Source organism: Mastigoproctus giganteus, chromosome 7, assembly GCF_048544385.1.
Source record: "Mastigoproctus giganteus isolate SK-2022 chromosome 7, ASM4854438v1, whole genome shotgun sequence".
Taxonomy (NCBI): Eukaryota; Metazoa; Arthropoda; class Arachnida; order Uropygi; family Thelyphonidae; genus Mastigoproctus; species Mastigoproctus giganteus.
The window spans coordinates 81,703,997-81,724,580 of NC_143581.1; the positions used below are offsets into that span (position 1 = coordinate 81,703,997).

Sequence of the window (20,584 nt, forward strand, 5' to 3'; positions counted from 1 at the left end):
GGATTCTTCCTGTTTCTCAAACTATACACACATGAGTGGGTATAAATTCAAATTGAGGAAGGATGGTTGCATAATGCAGAAGTTTGCCTTTAGCCAACAGGAGGTTGTTTGCTGGAACAAACTTACATCTGTTGTTGTGGAGTTGAATATCTTGAATAAATTCAAGAAAGAACTAGGCAAACTATTGGAGGAGAGAGAGAGAGAGAGAGAGAGAGAGAGAGAGAGAGAGAGAGAGAGAGAGAGAGAGAGAGAGAGAGAGAGACATGAACAGTAGATACATTTTTTCAACAACAACTACAGGGCTTTCCAATAGTAATGCTCGATTTTTGTAACGCAATAAAACAAATTGTGAGAGTGATAGTGATCTATTTTTATTTTTATTATGAAGTATATGTGTTAACATTATGTTTTAAAAATTATATCAGATAAATGTCCGCCGCGGCTTTGTCTGGTTTGGTTAATCCTGGATACCCAATTGGTGATGACGTTATCGCATAAAAGTGGCTCAATTTCAGCATTAACGCGCCTAATGTTGGCCTTTAAGGCGGCAACCATCCGTGGTTTGTTAGCATAGACTTTGGATTTTAGAAAGCCCCAGAGAAAAAAATCCAGTGGCGTTAGGTCGCAGGATCTGGGCGGCCAATTAACGTCACCATTTCGCGATATAACGGAACCTTCAAATTTCTCATGCAATAGTGTTACTGTATCACGTGCCGTATGGCACGTAGCACCGTCTTGCTGAAACCAAATGTTTGTTAGATCGATTCCATCCACTGCAGGCCAAAAAAAATCTCTTATCATAGCCCCGTATCGCTCACCGTTGACCGTAAGTGCCACTTCTTCTTCGTTTTCGAAAAAATACGGACCGATTATTCCGCCGGACCAAAGTGTACACCATACCGTAACTTTTTCGGAATGTAGTGGGACCTCATGAATCTCCCGTGGGTTTTCGTCGCTCCAAATTCGGCAATTTTGCTTGTTAACAAAGCCACTTAACCAGAAATGAGCCTCGTCACTAAACATTATTTTTCGCCCAAAATCAGGATCGACCTCCAACTGCTCTAGCGCCCAATCAGCGAATGCACGCCGCTGCGCATGATCGTTGGGCTTTAGTTGTTGGGTTAATTGCACTTTATAAGGGTGAAGCCCTAAGTCCTTATGCAGGATTCGCCAAGTTGTCGTCGAAGACAGGCCAAGTTCTTGAGCCCGACGCGGAATGGACTGTTGCGGATTCTCACGCACACTTTCCCGGACTGCAGCAATATTTTCAACGGATCTTGCGTTTCGCTGACGTACAGGCACTTTCAGATTTGCCACAGACCCAGTTGCTTCGAATTTGTTTATTAAACGGCGAATTGTGGATTCTGAAGGACGTTCGTCGACACGGACGAACTGCACGGAGTGCACGAAACGTTTGACGAATAGAACATTGGTTTTGATAATAATTTTTTACAATTTCGACTCATTGCTCAGTCGTGTAACGCTCCATAATAAAATGCAGAGACTAACTGAATACGGCTACCAAAGATACCACCTGTGTGACTGTCGACTTCGTCATGCGCTGTTGCCAAACATCGAGCGTTACTATTGGAAAACCCTTTATTTACATTCTATGTACAAAGCAAAAAAGAAAAACTAAAGAAACTTTTTAGAGAGTAATATAAACATTTCAATTTCACAGAATGGAACAGGGACCGCCATTGTTCCATTCACTGTTAAGATGATCCACAGTTTCTGGTCTTTCGCAGTGGAATTCGAGTAGAAATCTGCTCTGCAATTTCCTCTGTAGACTCCACTTGAGATTTTGCGCTGACATGTCGACAAGAGGCACATCATCACTGCTTCTCGTGTGCTTCAAGTAGAAGTTGTAAATGACGGCCTTGGTGGCAATGAATAAGAAGTTGCAGGTGGTGTGTGCTGTCTGCTCAGAGTGGAGCAGGTACCATTAGTCCTCCGGAGTGTGGGCATGGTTGCAGGCAAGCTTTACTTCATCCAGGGCATATTTGATCAGTTCCTTGTTCACCGGGCACAGCAGGTATGTGTGTTCCAAGGTACCTGGAGTGGCACAGAGGAGGCAGTACTTTGAGGTGTGTAACCCTGAAGATTTGTAGCCTGACTGGGGTGGGAAGAATGTTGTGCCACAGTCTCCACTGGATGTCTGCATCCAATTTGGAATATTTCATCCTGTACGGAAGGTTCCACTGAAAGTTGGATGGTGGCTTGTGGTCGGTGGAGAGGGGTACACGGAGAGCTTGGCAGGTGGATGACAGGAAGATCGTGGCTGAATGGCAAGGCATGATTAGTTGATAGACTTTTTTTGGAGGGTGCAGGAGACAGAGGTACAGTGTGTTATGGTGTTGTGATGGTGGAGGTTAGTGCTGGTGAGGATCCGACGACATCTCCAATCCCTTTGGCTGTAATGTTGTCTGGAAGAGCTTGTGCAATCGCTGATTTTAGACGGCTGGATTGCTGCTTTGCATTTATGGTTTTAATCAGCAGGTTCTTGGAAATTTTCCATTCTAGGTGGGTAGGTCGGCTATGGTCCTAATTCCTGCCCAGTTCCACGTAGGAAGAATGAAGTGGTCATCAGTTGTGGGGTCTGTTATTCGTTTATTGTAGAAGAGTGGTTCTGAGAGTATTGCGGGAAGTGATGTTCCCTCAAGAGTGTAGTGAAGGTTAAGCTTCTTCCAGCGGTGCAGTGCATCTTTGTAGAAGAAAGACAATTTTAGGGGTGTTGGCGCCATGTCCATTCTTAAGATTGTTGACAGAGAGAGCCCTCTTGTGGCTGTTCTAGTAGTTTAACGGTGGTGGCAGAATATGAGTTTTTCATTTGCAATGTCTTTAGAAGAAAGGTGATCCTGAAGGCTGTGATTTTTTTCTTCAAGGGAGACCAGCCCCTGACCCCCGTGAGTGAGCGGCTGGCAGAGTTTAGAGAAGGATATCCAGTTGGTTTTGTTCTAAAGGAAGTTTCGGGTAGATGCTTGGATTTGGTGGAAGAAGTCACTAGGCAGAGTGAGAACTTTGAGGGTGTGCCAGAGAACGCTTGCCGCCAGCTGGTTGACCACAAGCACTCTCCCTCTTAATGAAGATGTAGCACACACTCTTCTCCATTTCCCGAGTACCCTGTTGAAACGGCTCAGCAATTCGGGCTAGTTCTTATGGCGGAAAAGGATGGTATTGCCTAGATTCACACCTAGATATTTCTGTCCCTCGCTAGACCATGTGCATTGGATGGGGGAGTCAGTTCTGCTTTTCCAGTTGCCAGCCCAGAGACCGCTGGACTTACAGTGGTTCAGTTTGGCACCTGATGCTTGGGCATAGAGATCGTGAGCCTTTTGGATGTTTTCACACTCACTATCATGGCGAATTACAATTGTGACATCATCGGCGTATGCTGAGTAGGTTATTTTAAGGTGAGGCTCTGGTAGCAGTGTTCGTTGGGATTGTAGATTGGTGGCAGTTTTATTGAGGAAAGGTTCAATGACAATTGTGTACAGTTGCCCAGTAAGTGGGCAGCCTTATTTTATCCCTCTGGAGTAAGGAAGGTTGCAGGTAAGCTGGTTATTGACTTTCAAGCAGAATTTGGCATCCTTGTATAGCAGATGGATATTTTGGATGATGTAGGGTCCGTATCCAAATGCTTTCAGCATTTCAAGCAGGTAGCAATGTTCAACTCTGTCAAATGCCTTTTCCTGGTCAAGGCTAATTAGTGCTAGAAATTCCTGTTGTCTGTTTCAATGGAGAGAAGGTCACGGATCAGATGAAGATTGTTGTGTATCGATCTTCCTGGTACTGAGTATGTCTGTTGGTGACTGATGATATCAGGAAGGGTGGATTTTAGTCTATTGGCGATGGCCTTTGAAAATATTTTGCAATCTGTGTTCATTAAAGATATTGGGTGCCAGTTTTGTAGGTTTGTGCGATCTCCTTTCTTGGGTATCAGTCGTGCGACAGAAGTAGTGACGGAATCTGGTAGACCGTGGGACTGTGCTTCTTCAAGCATTTGTAAGAGAAGCACTCCAAGTTGATTCCAGAAGGTTTGGAAGAATTCTGAAGTTAGTCCGTCCAGACCTGGAGATTTGTTTTTGGAAAGTGCTTTGCACACTGCTGTAAATTCTTTTAGGGTGATTGGTTTCTCTATGCTGTGTTGGACTGTTGGGGGGATTTTTTTCAGTCCCAAAAGGATTTCCTCGGTTGCCTTTGTAGAGGTTTCTTGGGAACTATATATTTCTTGATAGAATCTGGTTACTTCAGAGAAGAGTTGCTCGAGGTTTTCAGTAATGTTTCCGTTTTGGAGCTGAATGACAGTTAATGGTGTTTGCTTTGTGTCGTTCTAACGAGAAGAAGTATTTGGTTGGAGCATCCGATGGTCGTGTCTTGATCTCAGTAGGATGCCTTGGCTGTATGTTCCAAGTGAGTTTAAATGGCCTGTAGTGTTGACTGATGAGCCAGACTATCAGGTGGTTGCTGCTTCAGTCTTTGCTCAAGTTGGTAGCGGTCAATATGCTTTTGTTGGCTCTTCTGATGGCTATAGATTTGTGAAAAAGATCTCAGTTGACTTTTAAATCTAGGCCACCATGTGTTCATAGATTCAAATTTGTCTTTGGATTGGGCAAGATTGGATATCAAGTCTTGTAGTTTAAAGATATATTCTCTGTCTTGAAGAAGGCTATTGTTGAATGTCCAATAAGCACCTCCACTTTTGAAGTAATTGGGTGAGAAGGAGAGTTGCAGTTTGACAAAGGAGTGATCTAAGATATAAGATGGGATATGTGTGATGCTTCTGACCAGGGAGATGGTGTGTTTTGGGATGTAGTATCTGTCCAATCGGGCTTGCTAAGGGAGTCTTCCCATTGCTGTATTTGCTGATCTCCAGGTGTAGGACTTTTCTTCTGGGTGCTGGTGTCTAAATGCATTGAACAGTTCATTGTTGTTTACCAAGGCCTGCAAGTTGTTGATTAATATTGTACGATGCTCATTGCATCACACTTCCATTTCTGGGTCAAGAGTGCAGTTGAAATCACCAGCAAGAATTATGTGTTCCTGATCTATTGCAGAAATATGGCTGTGTATGAAGTTGGTTATTTGAATAGCATGTTGGTCCTGCTGTGGCATATAGATGTTAAAGATATGCAGGGTTTCCTTTTGGGGTGTATCCAGGGTGGCATAAATTGGGTTGCCAGCGATTTCTGCTATCACATTGAGTTTACAGGCAGACTTATGATGAATGCCAATACTCACTCCTGCTCCATGATGTTGTTGGGTTGGAGAGTGATGGAATACATACGGCCAGTCTGCCCATTTCAAAGATAGTCTTGTGTCTGCTTTAATATTTGTTTCTTGCAGGAGGAGTAGGTCGGCATGATGTCGTTTGACCTGGTCAAGGGCCAATTTATTGCGCAATGCAGAGGAGCATCCTCTTGCATTAAGTGACAAATGAACGTCCTCATTATCTACAGGAATAATGGTAAAGGTTTTGCAAATTTTGAGAGCGGTTAGCATCCTGATTGATGGTATTGTTGTTCCAGCCCGTTAATCAAGTAGTACAGACACTTAGATCTATTCACGTCTGCTCTGTCCTTTTTTCCTTTTAGTTTAGAATGCAGATCTTTAAATTGTGAGTTGAGCTCTGGTATGTTAGTGGTGAACTTCAGAGCTGTCACCAGCTTCTGTGGAGAGCCGCGGACTTCCCTTAGAAAGGAGCATAGTTTTTCCATAGTTAAAGGGCCTTTAGTGAAGGGAAAGTTGCTTTCCCCGTCCTCATCCTCTGAAGCATCTGAGTAATGGGAATCACGGTTGTTCTCTTCTTCTGCCTCCAGAAATTCAAGTTCTTCTTCATTTGAGTCTTGGGTGGTTTTTACCTGCTTATTTATTTCCATACTTGGTGGCATGATGGGCTTATTTGGGATCTGACTGTTTGACTTCTGTGGCGTTCTGTACTTCATTTCATTGATCCTGTTGTTTTTGTCAGCGGTTGACTCTTTTCCTACCAGTGTGTGTGTGTGCGTTGTCTTTTGGTGTTTTGTTACTTTGGATATTGACTGCCTTGGGGGTTGATTCCGAGAAAAACCTCTTGTTTCTGTTGGTGGGTCTTCTGAAGAGAATGTGTCCTGGTCTTCTGTACTTGTTGAATTTTCTTTTTCTGATGAGTTTGGTGTACAAAGCATCTCACACTGTTTTATAGTTTCTTCAGTATCCCCATTTTCTCCAACAGTCAGCTTGCTCTGTGCATCTGGCCTGGCCCTGGTTAGTGATGCCTGAATTTCGTTATTACTTTCAGAAGGGCTAGAAATATGCTGGCAATTTTTCCTGATGTGGCCCTCTTCGTGGTAGAAGAAACATTGTGAGGAAATGGAGGTATAAAACATGTAAATGATTCCGTTTAAATCGGCGTTGATGAGTTTAGGGATGTTGTTTGCTGCATTGTTGGCGAAGTGCATACATGCTTGCCTTCGAAAGCTTTTTTATATGCGAAAATTCCAGTTTTGTAGTTGCTGCAGATAGTGTGCATATTTTATTTGGATAAAATTCCTCTGAGGAATTGATGAGGAATTTCAGGTGGGACATTTGATATTGTAACTTTCATTGGTGCTAAGGCAATTGGTGCTGCTTCCAGGTGATAAAGACCAATGTCTATTCCATTTTGCAGGATAGTTTGCGCCCACGAGGGGTGGCTGAAATACACCTGCACAGTTCCCGCCTCACGGGAGGCATGAGTAATATTTTTCGGTGATACTTTCTCAGCGATTGCTGTAAGGTACTGCTCTAAAGGGGTGTTTTCTTTGCTGGCAACGATTACTATTCCTTTTTCCCGGGAAGTAATAGCAGTTGTTTCATTTGTAGGAGCATTGTTTGACCATGTATGTACTATTGTTGGTTGCTAGAGAGGGAGTTTTGCTGGCGGCAAGCATATATTCCATTAGATACGGCATTAGCATAAGTATTAACAGTTACTGACCTTTTGGACCTTGAGGTATTCACCTGTTGTTGCAGGGTGTGTGGCTTCCGGTGTCTTGATCACTGCTGGCAGTAGCTGGAGGCAATTGATGTGGTGGGTGGGGGGTGGAATAAGCCGTTACTGGAATATCCAGCCTTCCATGGCTAAAGTCGAAAAATTAAAATCTAACCTAACTCAAACCCGCTAAATCTGCACATATAAAATGCACATATCTGCACATATAAAGTCTTGACTGAGGGTTCTCTCTTTTTGCCCCTTTTCAACGTTGAAAAGGGGCAAAAAGGCAGGAGTTCAAAAGCACATGTCCGACTCGAAGGACTGCACAAGATAGATAGATATATATTTTTTTAATTTAAAACATGAACAGTAGATACATTTTCAACAACAACTATTTACATTCTATGTAAAAAAGAAAAAAATAAAGAAACTTTTTAGAATGAAATACAAACATTTCAATTTCAGGAACTAAGAAAAACAGTTTCTTGGCATTGGATCAGTCTCATATTAAATGTTACACGTTGAAGGTGATGGACTGTTCAGTGATGGTGAAGAGGTGACTGCCACTGTTCCATTTGCTGTTAAGATGATCCACAGTTTCCAGTCTTTTGCAGTGGAATTTGAGTAGAAGTCTGCTCTGCAACTTCCTCCATAAGCTCCACTTCAGATGATGCGCCTATGTGTCGACAGGAGCTACACTGTCACTGCTTCTTGTGTGCTTCAAGTAGAAGTTGTAAATGACAGCCTTGGCCGCAGTGAATAGGAAGTTTCAGAGGGTGTGTGTGCGATCTGCTCAGAGTGAAGCAGGTACCAGTAGTCCTCCGGAGTGTGGGTGTGGTTGCAGGCAAGCTTTGATGGATCCAAAGCGTATTTGACAAGTTCCTTGTTCACAGGACATGCCAGGTATGTGTGTTCCAGGGTACCTTGAGTGGCACAGAAGAGGCAGTAGTTTGAGGTGCGTAGCCCAAAGATTTGTAGCTTTACTGGGGTGGGAAGGATGTTGTGCGAGAGTCTTCACTGGATGTCTGTGTCTGATTTGGAACATTTCGTCCTGTACGGAAGGTTTCACTGAAAGTTAGATGGTGGCTTGTGGTGAGTGGAGAGGGGTGTAGGGACAGCTTGGCAGGTGGATGACGGAAAAATTGTGGTTGTATGGCGAGACATGATTAACTGATAGACTTTTGGGGGGGGGTGCAGGATTGGTTGTTTGGGTTTTAATGGCGCATCAGTAACGAGGGCTATAATGCGCCAATGGAGGGCAGGAGACAGAGGTACCATGTCGGCGAGATGTGATGACGAAGGTTGGTGTAGGTGAGGATCTAGTGACATTTCCAATGTCTGTAAGAGCTTGTGCAGTCTGTGTTACTTTGCATTTATGGTTTTAATGGGGAAAGCTTCAGATCCTTTCCATTCAAGGCTTGGTGTCAGGAGGTCACCTATGGTTCTTATTCCTGCCCAGTTCCAATAGGAAAGAAGAGAATATCATCAATTGCAGGATCTATTATTCTTTTATTGTAGAAGAGCGGTTCTGAAAGTATTCCGGGTAGGGATGTTCTCTCTAGAGTATGGTGAAGGTTTAGCTTTTTCCAGCGGTACAGTGCGTCTTTATAAAACAGCGGTAGTTTTAATGGTGCTGGTGTCATATCCATTCTCAATATTGTTGAAAGAGATAGTCCTCTAGTGGCTGTTACTAGTAGTTTATCCGTAGTGCCGGAATGTGGGTATTTTGTTTGCAGCGTCTTAAGAAAAAAGGTGATCCAGAATTTTGTGATTTTGTCATCAAAAGAGACCAACCCTTGATCCCCATGAGTAAGCGGCTGGCTAAGTTTGGAGCAGGACATCCAGTTGGTTTTGTTCCAGAGGAAGCTTCGGACAGATGCCTGGATTTGGTGGAGGAAGTCAACAGATGGAGTGAGAATTTTGAAGGTGTGCCAGAGAACACTTTCCACCATATGATTGACCACAAGCACTCTCCCTCTCAGCAAAGATGTAGCGCACACGCTTCTCCATTTCCTGAGTACTTTTTTAAACGACTCAGCAATTCGGGCCAGTTCTTCTGGGAGAAAAGGAGGTATTGCCTAGATTCACGCCTAGATATTTCTGTCCCTCGCTGGACCATATGCATTGGATGGGGGTAGTCGGTTCTAGTGTTCCAGTTGCCAGCCCACAGGCCGCTGGTCTTACAATGGTTGAGTTTTGCACCTGATGCTGGAGTGTAGAGATCATGAGCCTTTTGAATGACTTAAAATTTGCCCTTGTGGCATATTGCAATTGTGACGTCATCTGCATATGCTGAGTAGGTCATCTGCATATGCTGAGTAGGTTATGTTTAGGTGGGGTTCTGGTAGCAGCGTTCATTGGGATTGTATACTGGTGGCAATTTTATTAAGGAATGGTTCTATGGCAATTGTGTAGAGTTGTCCAGAGAGTGGGCAGCCTTGTTTTATCCCTCTGGAATACGGAAAATGGCAGTGAGCTGGTTGTTTCAGTTTCAGGTAGAATTTGGCTTCTTTGTATAGCAGATGGATTGTTCCGATGATGTAGGGTCCATATCCAAAGGCTTTCAAGGTTTGAAAATGATAGCTGTGTTCAACGCTGTCGAATGCCTTTTCCTGGTCAAGGCTAATTAATACTAGGAATTCTCTTTGGCTGTTTGCAGTGGAGAGGAGGTCACGGATCAGATGTAGATTGTCGTGAATCAGTCTTCCAGGTACTGAGTATGTTTGTTGGTGATGATATCAGGGAGAGTTGTTTTTAATCTATTGGCGATGCCTTTGGAAATGATTTTACAGTCCATATTCATTAAGGAAATTGAGCGCCAGTTTTGTAGATTGTGCGATCCCCTTTCTTGGGAATCAGTCGAGCGACAGAGGTGATGACCGAACCTGGTAGTCCATGGGACTGGGCTTCTTCAAGCATTCGAAAGAGTAGCACTCCGAGTTGATCCCAAAAGGTTTGGAAGAATTCAGAAGTCAGTCCGTCCAGACCTGGTGATTTATTTTTGGAAAGGGCTTTGCATGCTGCTGTTAGTTCTTGTAGGGTAATTTGTTTCTCCATACTGCATTGGGCGGTATGGGAGATTTTTTTAAGTCCTGAAAGGATTTCCTCGGTTGCCTTTGTAGAGGTTTCTTGAGAACTATAAATTTCTCTATAAAATCTTGTTACTTCAGAGAAGATTTCCTCTGGGTCTTCAGTGATTCTACATCTTGCTGCTGAATGGCAGTGATGGTGGTTGATTTGTGATGTCTGCATTCTAATGAGAAAAAGTATTTGGTCGGGGCATCAGACAGATTTAGGTGGGTGTATCTCGATCTGAGTAGGGCACCTTTTGCAGAGTGTTCTAAGTGGGTTGTATGGCTTGTAGTGTTGACTGATGGGTCTGACTATGAGATGCGAGATTTTTCAGCCTTTGCTTGAGTTGATAGAAGTTATTACGCTTTTGTTGACTTTTCTGATGGCTGTAGGTTTAAGAGAATGATTTCAGTTGACTTTTAAATCTAGGCCACCATGTGTTCATGGGCTCCAATCTGTCTTTGGATTGGACAAGATTGGATATCGGGTCTTGTAGCTTAGAGATGTATTCCTTGTCTTGAAGGAGGCTATTGTTGAATATCCAGTAAGCACCTCCACTTTTGAAGTGATTGGGTGAGAAGGAGAGCTGTAATTTGATAAAGGAGTGATCTGTGATATAAGATGGCAAATGTGTGATGCTTCTGACCAGGGGATAGTGTGTTTTGAGATGTAGTATCTGTCCAGTCGGGCTTGGTAAGGTAATCTTTCAGATGCTCTATTTGCTGATCTCCAGGTGTAGGACTTTTCTTCTGGATGCTGGTGTCTAAATATGTCGACCAGTTCATTGTTGTTTATCAAGGCCTGCAGGTTGTTGATTAATGTTGTGCGGTGCTCAGTGCATCATGCTCTGTCCATTTCTGGGTCAAGAGTACCGTTGAAGTTGCCAGCAAGAATGATATGTTCCTGATCTATAGAAGAGAGATGGCTTTGTATGAAGTTGGTTATTTGAATAGCAAGTCTGTCCTGCTGTGGCATGTAAATGTTAAAAAGGTGTAGGGTTTCCTTCTGGAATGTATCCAGGAGGGTGTAAATTGCATAGCCAGCGATCTCTGCTATCACATTGATCTTACAGGCAGACTTATGAAGAAGGCCGACACTCACTCCTGCTCCATGATGTTGTTGTTTTGGAGAATGATGGAATACATATGGCCAATCTGCCCATTTCAAGAATGGTCTTGTGTCTGTTTTAATATTTGTTTCTTGATGTCGTTGGCATGATGTCGTTAGACCTGGCCTGACCCTGGTTGGTGCCGCCTGAATTTCGATATTACTTTCAAAAGAGTTAGAGATATGCGGGCAGTTTTTCCTGATGTGGCCCTCTTCGTGGCAGAAGAAACATTTTGAGGAAATGGAGGTATAGAAGGCGTAAATGATTCCGTTTAGATTGGCGTTGATGAGTTTTGGGATGTTGTTTTCTGCATCGTTGTTGGTGAAGTGCATAAGCGCTTGCCTGCGGAAGCTTTTTATATACGAAAATTCCAGTTTCATTGTTGCTGCAGAGAGTGTGCGTATTTAGCATTAGTAGAGGCATATTATGCAAGAAAGCAAGCTTATGCAGCATCAGCCAAAAAAAAAAAAAAAACCTTCCACTTCACCCCTCCATTCATTCAAAATACCTGTCCAGCTGAGCCTTAAATTTATTTAGGCTATCAACCAACACAACAAGGGATGGAAGTCTGTTCCACCAACCAACTACCCACTGGCTAAAAGCAAATTTCCGCACATCTATCCAACATCTATCTTTCCTCAATTTGAATTTATGCCCTCTCAGGTGATTATTCTGAGCAAGAGGAAGTATCCCATCAGCATTGAGCATGCTCAAACCATTCAAGGCTTTATACACCTCTGTCAGATCACCTCGCCGGTGCCTAGGCTCCAGACACTGTAATTTGCAAAATTTAAGCCTTTCTTCGTAAGAGCAACCCATTGTTCCATTCACTAATCTTGTTGCCCTTCTCTGTACTCGTTCCAGCAGCTCTACATCCTTCTTGAAATGAGGTCTCCAGACCTGTATACAGTACTCAAGGTGTGGCCTGACCATTGCCTTATACAAGGGAATAATCACCTCCTTATCCCTGCTAGCAAAATTCCTGTATATCATTGACAAGACACCATGAGCTACTCTTGCCGCCCGTCTGCACTGCTCAGAGAACTTCATATCTGCCTGCACAGTTACCCCCAGGTCCTTTTCATTCTCTACCACTGTCAGTGTAGTACCACATAGTTGATACGTTGCTCTGGGGTTGCTGTTTCCCATATGTAGTATTTTACATTTGTCAGTGTTAAATTTCATTTGCCACCTCTCAGCCCATCTTCTCAACCTTTCCAGATCCTGTTGCAGCAGCATAGCGCAGCGTCCTTAACAACCCTGCCAATCTTTGTATCGTCTGCAATCTTGGATATTAAGCTTGATATACAATCATCAATATTATTTATAAATACAGAAAACAATAATGGACCCAACACTGAACCCTGAGGGACTCCACTAATAGCAGTGTCCATTGATTACCACTCTGTCTTCTCCGCATCAACCACCCCTTTATCCATAGCAGCAATTTGCCTCCAATGCCACACTGCTCCAATTTGTGCAGCAGTCTTCCATGTGCAACAGTATCAAAAGCCTTTCTAAGATCCAAGTATATAATATCAGAGTTATTCCCTGCATCCAGCTCTTTTGTGACTGCATCAACAAATTGGTCAGGCAAGACTTCCTCTTAACAAAACCATGCTGTGGCCGAGCTATAACTGAAGTCTTGTCTAGATGATCCTGCAGTGCTTCTTTAACCAGTGCCTCCATTAATTTTCCTGGAACAGAAGTTAAACTCACAGGTCTATAATTACTTGTGTCAGCCTTTGATCCTCCTTTGTGAATTGGGGTCACATTTGCACATCTCCAGTCTATGGGTACCTCCCCTGAGTCCAAGGAAGCTCTCATAATTATGGCTAAGGGTTAGCTTACTTCCTTTGCTGCCTCCTTTAATATAACTGGATAGATCCCATCCACCCCAGGTGCCTTTCTTGTGTTTATCTTCAACAATTTCTCCTCCACTTTATTCTCAGTTATTACAAGATTATCTAATTTACTGCCAGAGTTGAATACACCTCTCGCATTTCCCTCGCTGAATAACTCCTCGTGTGAATGTTGATGCAAAATATTCATTTAGCTTGTTAGCTACCTGAGCGAGATCATCAACAGTTGAACAATCGATATGAAGTGAACCAATCTGATTCATCCCCTTCCTTCTAGAGTTTACATAAGTAAAGAACTCTTTGCTGTTTTTCTTTACATCCTTTGCCAAAGATTTCTCATAATCTGCCTTTGCCTGCCTAACCTCCTTTGTGACTTGGTTACGACCAGCTTATATCTATCATAGGCTTCCATGTCACCCATTAATTTATATGTATCCCATGCATTTTTTTCTCTGCCATGTGTCTCATTAGTTCATCTGACATCCATTTAGGCCTAAACCTTGAACAATATTTCTTAGTTGGTATGTAAAGCCTAGTAGCTGCCAAGATAAGTTCATTCAATGCTTCCCATTTTGAATTTGCTGTTGGTAACATCATCAGTTGGTCCCACTGTATAGAATTTAAATACTGTCTCAGACCATCGTAGTCGCCTTTACGAAAGCAATAACCTTTCCCTTTACCCCTGATGGTAGTTACATCTTTGAGTAAATCCCACTTCAGCACACTGTGATCACTGCCACCTAGTGGTTCATTTATCTGCAGATTTTTAATGCATGAAGAATCACTACTGATAATCAAATCAAGTATATTACTCCCTCTATTTGCCTCCCGAAGATGCTGCTGTAGAAAACAATCATCCAATAAATCCGCAAAAGCCTTGCTAGTGTGTGAGTGACCAACCCACAAATTCCAATCAATATCTGGGAAATTAAAATCCCCCATTATAAGACTCTCTGATTTACTGGCCCACTCTATTTCCCTGTACAGTTTCTTATTATACTCATCAGAGTCATTAGGCCTATAGCACACTCCTACTCTCAATTTTGATCTCCCAACGCTTATGTCACACCAAACTGACTCGACGCTGCACTGTCCAGCGATGTTGAATGGCTTCACTTCCTTGGATTTTATGTGTTTCTTTTCTAATAGCATAACCCCTCCTCCTTTCCTATCCTGTCTATCCTTTCTGTACACATTGTACTCCCCAAATTCCAGTTCTGCATTCCTTATATCTGTGTGACACTATGTCTCTGATATCCCAACAATATCTGCCTTTGATGCTTTGAGCAATACCTCAAATTCATCAAATTTATTTACCAAACTCCTAGCATTTGTGTACATGCAAGTATACATGCACCTGTTCCTATTCTTAGATACCCTAACACAACCCATGTGTTTACTTGTACCGCAATGACTCCCAGCAGTCTCTGAAACATCCTGCATCTTGTTTTCCAGCCTTCTGCTCATTCCAATAGAAGCAGTGCAAGAATCACTTTCACCTCTGCCAGTGGCTACTTTTAATCTATTAGTCCTTGTAGCCCCCTAGCAGTTTTCTGACCCACCTAACACTGCTTCGATAGCATCAGCAAATATTCTTGCACTCTTCCTATTTAAGTGTATCCCATTCCTGTAGAAGCAGTCTCTCCTGTTAACATGTACAGACAAAGCAGAAAAAAATTCTACCCCTTGAGCCTTGCACAGTCTTTCCAGGGCCGAATTGATCGACAAGGCTCTCATCATATACTCTCTCCTATCGTGTCTGGGCAGAATTGCAGACACTTTCAAATTCAACCCTAATTCACGGCTTTTTTTCAACAGTGACCTGTACTTGTTAAGTAATTCTGCCGGTCTCCTACTCCCTGTAATGGAATTGTATTTTCCCAGTAATGGATCCGTATTTGGATAAAATTCCACTCAGAAATTGATGAGGAATTTCAGGTGGGACATTTGAAATTGTAACTTTCGTTGGTGCTAATGCAATTGGCGCCACTTCCAGGTGATGAAGACTGATGACTATTCTGTTTTGCAGGATAGTTTGCGTCCACAAGAGTGGCTAACACTGCTTCGATAGCATCAGCAAATATTCTTGCACTCTTCCTATTTAAGTGTATCCCATCCCTGTAGAAGCAGTCTCTCCTGTTAACATGTACAGACAAGGCAGAAAAAAACTCTACCCCTTGAGCCTTGCACAGTCTTTCCAGGGCCGAATTGATCGACAAGGCTCTCATCATATACTCTCTCCTATCGTGTCTGGGCAGAATTGCAGACACTTTCAAATTCAACCCTAATTCACGGCTTTTTTTCAACAGTGACCTGTACTTGTTAAGTAATTCTGCCGGTCTCCTACTCCCTGTAATGGAATTGTATTTTCCCAGTAATGGATCCGTATTTGGATAAAATTCCACTCAGAAATTGATGAGGAATTTCAGGTGTGACATTTGAAATTGTAACTTTCGTTGGTGCTAATGCAATTGGCGCCACTTCCAGGTGATGAAGACTGATGACTATTCCGTTTTGCAGGATAGTTTGCGTCCACAAGAGTGGCTGAAATACGCGTGCACAGTTCACACCACATGGGATGCGTGAGTAATATTTTTCGGTGGTACTTTCTCCGCGATCACTGTAAGGTACTGCTCTAAAGGAGTGTTTTCCTTGGTAATGAAGATTACTGTTCCATTTTCTCGGGAAGTAATAGCGGTTGCTTCATTTGTGTGAGCGTTGTTTGACTGCATATGTACTATTGTTGGTCGCGAGAGAAGTGTTTTCGCTAGCATCAAGCATAATCCATTAGGTACAGCATTAGCATAAGTATTACCAGTTACTGAACCTTTTGGACCTTGAGGTATTCACCTATTTTCGCAGGGTGTGGCTTCTGGTGTCTTGGTTACTGCTGGCAATAGCTGTAGGTTCCGTTGCTGTGGTTGTTTGAACTTCGCTGGCCATAGCTGGAGGCAATTGATGGGGTGGGTGGAGGGTGGTATAAACCGTTACTGGAATATCCAGCCTTCCATGGCTAAAGTTGAAAAATTAAAATCTAACCTAACTCAAATTCCATTAAATCTACACCCACAAAATTATTACTACTCGAAAGCTCTTCTGAAGACGAATCAAACAATTAAGTTTTGACTGGGATTCTCGCAGACAAACGTCAAAAAAGAGGCAAAAAGGCAGGAGCTCAAAAGCACGTGTCCGATGCGAATTGTCACACACACACACACACACACATATATATATATAGATAGATTTTTTTTTAACGTGAACAGTAGATACATTTTCAGCTATTTATATTCTATGTACAAAAGCAAAAAAGGAAAAATAAAGAAACTTTTTAGAAAGTAGATAGATAGCAACTAACAATACTCTATGATACCACTAATGGAATAGATTTCCACAGTGGGCTATTAAGTAATAAATAAAAATCAAGATAGCCTAAGTACCCTCACAATGCAAAGCCAAATTGCTAACTGAAAAACAAAGTATAAATAAGTAACTAGAATATAAAATCAACAGACTGTAGGTGGCAGTATTAGTAGTGTTTAGCATCTAAGCTCACTGCAGCAGTGTTAAATAACTTAAAATTACAGTTGATTAGTAGATTATTAAGAATAACAACAATAAATAAAGCAAAATAAAATAAATAAAAAAAAATATATATATATATCAGTGGCTGCAATAACATATCCAACAACATGTTACTTGAAACATAATGTAAGTAAATTAAGTTACATATTAAATTAAAATAGATCAGCAGAATGAATAAACCATGTGAGAAGTGAATGCAATGAAAACCTGTATGTAAATATAGAAATATTGAGAAAACAAAAGGGAGTAAACTAAATTGCGTGGAAGAGTATTAATGAAGAAATCCATACCTAAAATTTTTGAATAGATATGAAGATATAGCTGTTTTAAGATTGCAAAATAATTTAAAAAAAAACACATTATTCATTTTAGAATCTGAAGAAGATATAAATTGGTATCCTAAGCAGAGAGTGCAGTTTGTACAGCAGAAACTGGAAGGGGCCAATTCCTGTCACATAACAAAGTATGTTACAAAATTGATCTGCTTTCTTCTCACCACCTTTGTTGATATCCTTTCTACTAGTCATAAAATTTGCTTTCCTGTAACTAAAATTAGTTCTCAAGATACATTTCTTCAGTAAATTCAGAGTGTACATATTAATTAAGAAAATTATTATGAACTGGTTCAAAACAAATTATGTAAAAGGGAAAAAGAATATCTTGAATATTTTTATATACAAGGTAATTCAATAATCCTCCTGATTTCAAAAATTTATTATGACTATCAAATAAAGATATGCAGAAAATCAAATGAATTTAGTAAGACAAACAAACCTTTTTTTTTTTTTTTCAAGCTAATAATGTTCAGTATGCATCCCATGTGTCCATGTGTGTCACTCCAGATATTGGAATGGTATTCAGTTTCTCCTTATATTTCTTAATATATTATATGTTGAAGCCTTGCTCTTCCCTCATATATTTTCCTTTTAAATTTTAGCAGATGCTGTCTGCAGTACAACTTTATAAACTCCATTTTTTTTTCATAATATAAACATCCTCTTTTAGCCAGTCCAGAATTCCATCTTTTTTACTCAGTCCAGAAATCAAGAAGTTGATCATTTAGAAATGCTGTACTAGCCATGACCAGTGGCAAAATTTATTAACTAAAAAAAAAATTTGCAGTCAAAATGTGATTAGTTTTCAGTTTATTCATTTATCACAATAAATTTTTGAAATCAGAAGGTTCATTTTGAATTGCCTTATATATATAATATGAACCAAAAGTGCATTAGAGTGTCCAGATTTTAATTTTATAAAATTTAGACATATCGGATGGGGAGGAGGGGGGGGAAGAGTTTCCATCAGGAATTTTATGACAAAAGGTAATGTTTCGATATAGCTTCACCTCGTGGACATCTAAATGAAAACCAGTACACATGAATGGAAATAGTAGCTGTTATTTCTTGTTTCCATTTTTATACAAAATATATTTCAGAATAGCTTAAATACAGTAAATTCCCTTTATGGTGCTTTCTAGGGAACAAGCTAATAAGCGAGAAAGCCTTATAAGTAGGAACCTTTTTTGGAGACAATATTTTGTCAGTGTTTTGGCAGATAGCAGTAATTTTTCAGCATTGTTTATGTTTGTTATTTATGTTTTTATATATTTGTATGTAAGTTGAAGTCCTGTACACTTTTTGTGTATACTATTAAAAAGAATGAAATTTTTAAAACTATTTTATTCAACTTAACTAAGCATATCTTGAGTATTATAAGAATGATAAATGTAATATTAATATAATAATAATAACAATAATTTACCACCCTGTGTACTTGGTAGCAATACCCATTATGGGGTAGTACCCCCCCCCAATAATAATGTCATTCATGATATAAATAAATAGATAATCTTTATTGAATGTACTAAAGCCTAGAAGTAACAAATGAAAGGTATATGTTGTGACAAAAGCAAACTTTTACTTTTATCTTTATACTATGTTGTTGTTGTTATTTGTTTTTTAGGAGCATTAGCAACTAAGACCATATTGCTCCGGGGATATGCGGTGGTCATTCCCTGACCTTTCCGCATCCTCCATATTTGGTGGTCATGGGCTCGAACCCCGGTCTAAACAAGAAACGTGTGCTATGCACTGCTGCTCCTGCCCACCTGGCTACGGAGGTGCCCTTTATACTATGGGATGGCAACATAGGATCAGTTAAGTTTTCGAGATAGAGAATAAGGAAACATTACCATATTTAGCAGTCACATGACTCAAACCATGATCAACATAAACATGTGTAGTACTGCACCCTAACGTTGACCACTACACTGTCAAGCTTTATTTAGTAAATTTTTTGCTACTAAAAATGACTTCCAAACTTTTATTTATGCCATGTTGAACAAACATAAAACTAAGACACTGATTGCTGTACCAGAGGAAAGCAAATGAACAATGTTGAATTAAACAAAAAGTTTCGGAGAACATGCAAATATAATGATAAATGGCTAGACACTGTGTTGTAAAGGACAGCATTTCTACCTTCAGAGTTTGAAGTAAACAGATTGTATCACAAACGTTTCCTAGGATGTAGTCTCTATCATCCCTTTTCCAGTACTGAAATCAAGAGGAAGGAGGATCATATTCAGGTGTATTCTTCTTGGGACCTTAAAAACAGTGATATGAGCAGGAAATAATTTTAAAAGAGAGTTAAAAGCTGGAGAGCACTCCAGCTTTTAAGCAGTTATATACAGCAGTTTACTGTTTATTATAATTCTATGCAATGTAAAAAATCAAAATCAAAAAGTTTTTCACTTTATTAATGGTCACAGATCACCCACCTATTTAAGATCATAGAGATGACAATCATCACAAGAAACAAGTCACTCATAACCTTAAACATACTATATGCCAGGGGGTGTTAAAAGCCTTTCTAGGGGAAAAAGGATTACTTTTTGGAGCAGAAGCAGGAAGCCTGACTTACACATGAACTGAAACAATAACTTTAGAAAATTTGATGGTGCAAAAATTTAGTTACTTTTAGTGCCATAATTTAGCAAGGTGGTGGGATTCTATTATAATACTGGTATTGAGATAGTTGGAGTAAAGAATGCTTCTTTACACTATATTTTTCTGTCTTTACTATTAGCAGCAGTTTGTCCCTTCCAGCAACAATTACACGTTGGGCTCATTCTCACTTTACAAAGACAGAAAAAGAAAAGAGAAGAAGCATACAGTAACAACAGAAAAACATAATGCAGGGAAGCATTCTTTTTCAAACTGTTTCATTACCTGTGTTGAAATAGTACCCAGCTCCTTCACTAATTTATTGGATTAGGATTTAGGGGAGTACAATGTGTATAGAAAGAACAGAGAGGACAGGAAGTGGGGGGGGGAAGAATATGCTCTTCGTTAAGAAGCATATTATATATAAGGATCTGCCAACCCGCACTGAACCAGCGTGGCAGATTATGGTCCATTTCCCTCAGCATGAAAAGTTGAGGAGGCTTCCATCCTGCAGTGGGTTGATAATGGCTGCACTTTACTTTTTTATATATAAGGCAGTGCATCCAGTCAACATGGATGGACAGTGCAATGTTGAGTTAGTTTGGTATGATATAAGCACTGGGAAAACAAAATTGAGAGTGTTGGAGTAGAAAGGCTTTTGTATGGGTGACTGCATAGATCTCAGGGTTGAGTTTTTAAATTGGGTGCAGTTGGACCAACTGATGATGTTACCAACAGCCTGATGATTGTGATGAGTAAACCAAACACTATACAGGGAAATAGAGTGGGCCACCAAATCAGAATGTCTCATAATTGGGGATTTTAACTTTCCAGATGTTGACTGGGATTTGTTGTTTGGTCACTCTCACACTAGTAAGACTTTTATGGATTTCTTAGATGACTGTTTTCTACAGCAGCATGTTAGAGAGGCAACAAGAGGAAGCAATACTCTTGATCTGGTTATTAGATCCACTGGATGGCTCTGATCACAATGTACTAATGTGGAAGTTAATTAAAGACATAAATACTGTAAAGGGAAAGGCTTTTGTAAGGGTGACTG

At 40.8% G+C, this 20,584-nt stretch overlaps 1 protein-coding gene across 1 annotated transcript in view; it reads left to right on the forward strand.

Moving 5' to 3' along the window:
- Nucleotides 1–20,584, forward strand: part of LOC150083031 (DNA-dependent protein kinase catalytic subunit-like) — a 156,783-nt gene that overhangs the window by 91,287 nt on the left and 44,912 nt on the right. Inside the window, exon 9 of the mRNA XM_090378364.1 lies at nt 16,952–17,042. Coding sequence (XP_090234490.1) covers nt 16,952–17,042 — 91 coding nt within the window. The remainder of the gene's footprint in view (nt 1–16,951; nt 17,043–20,584) is intronic.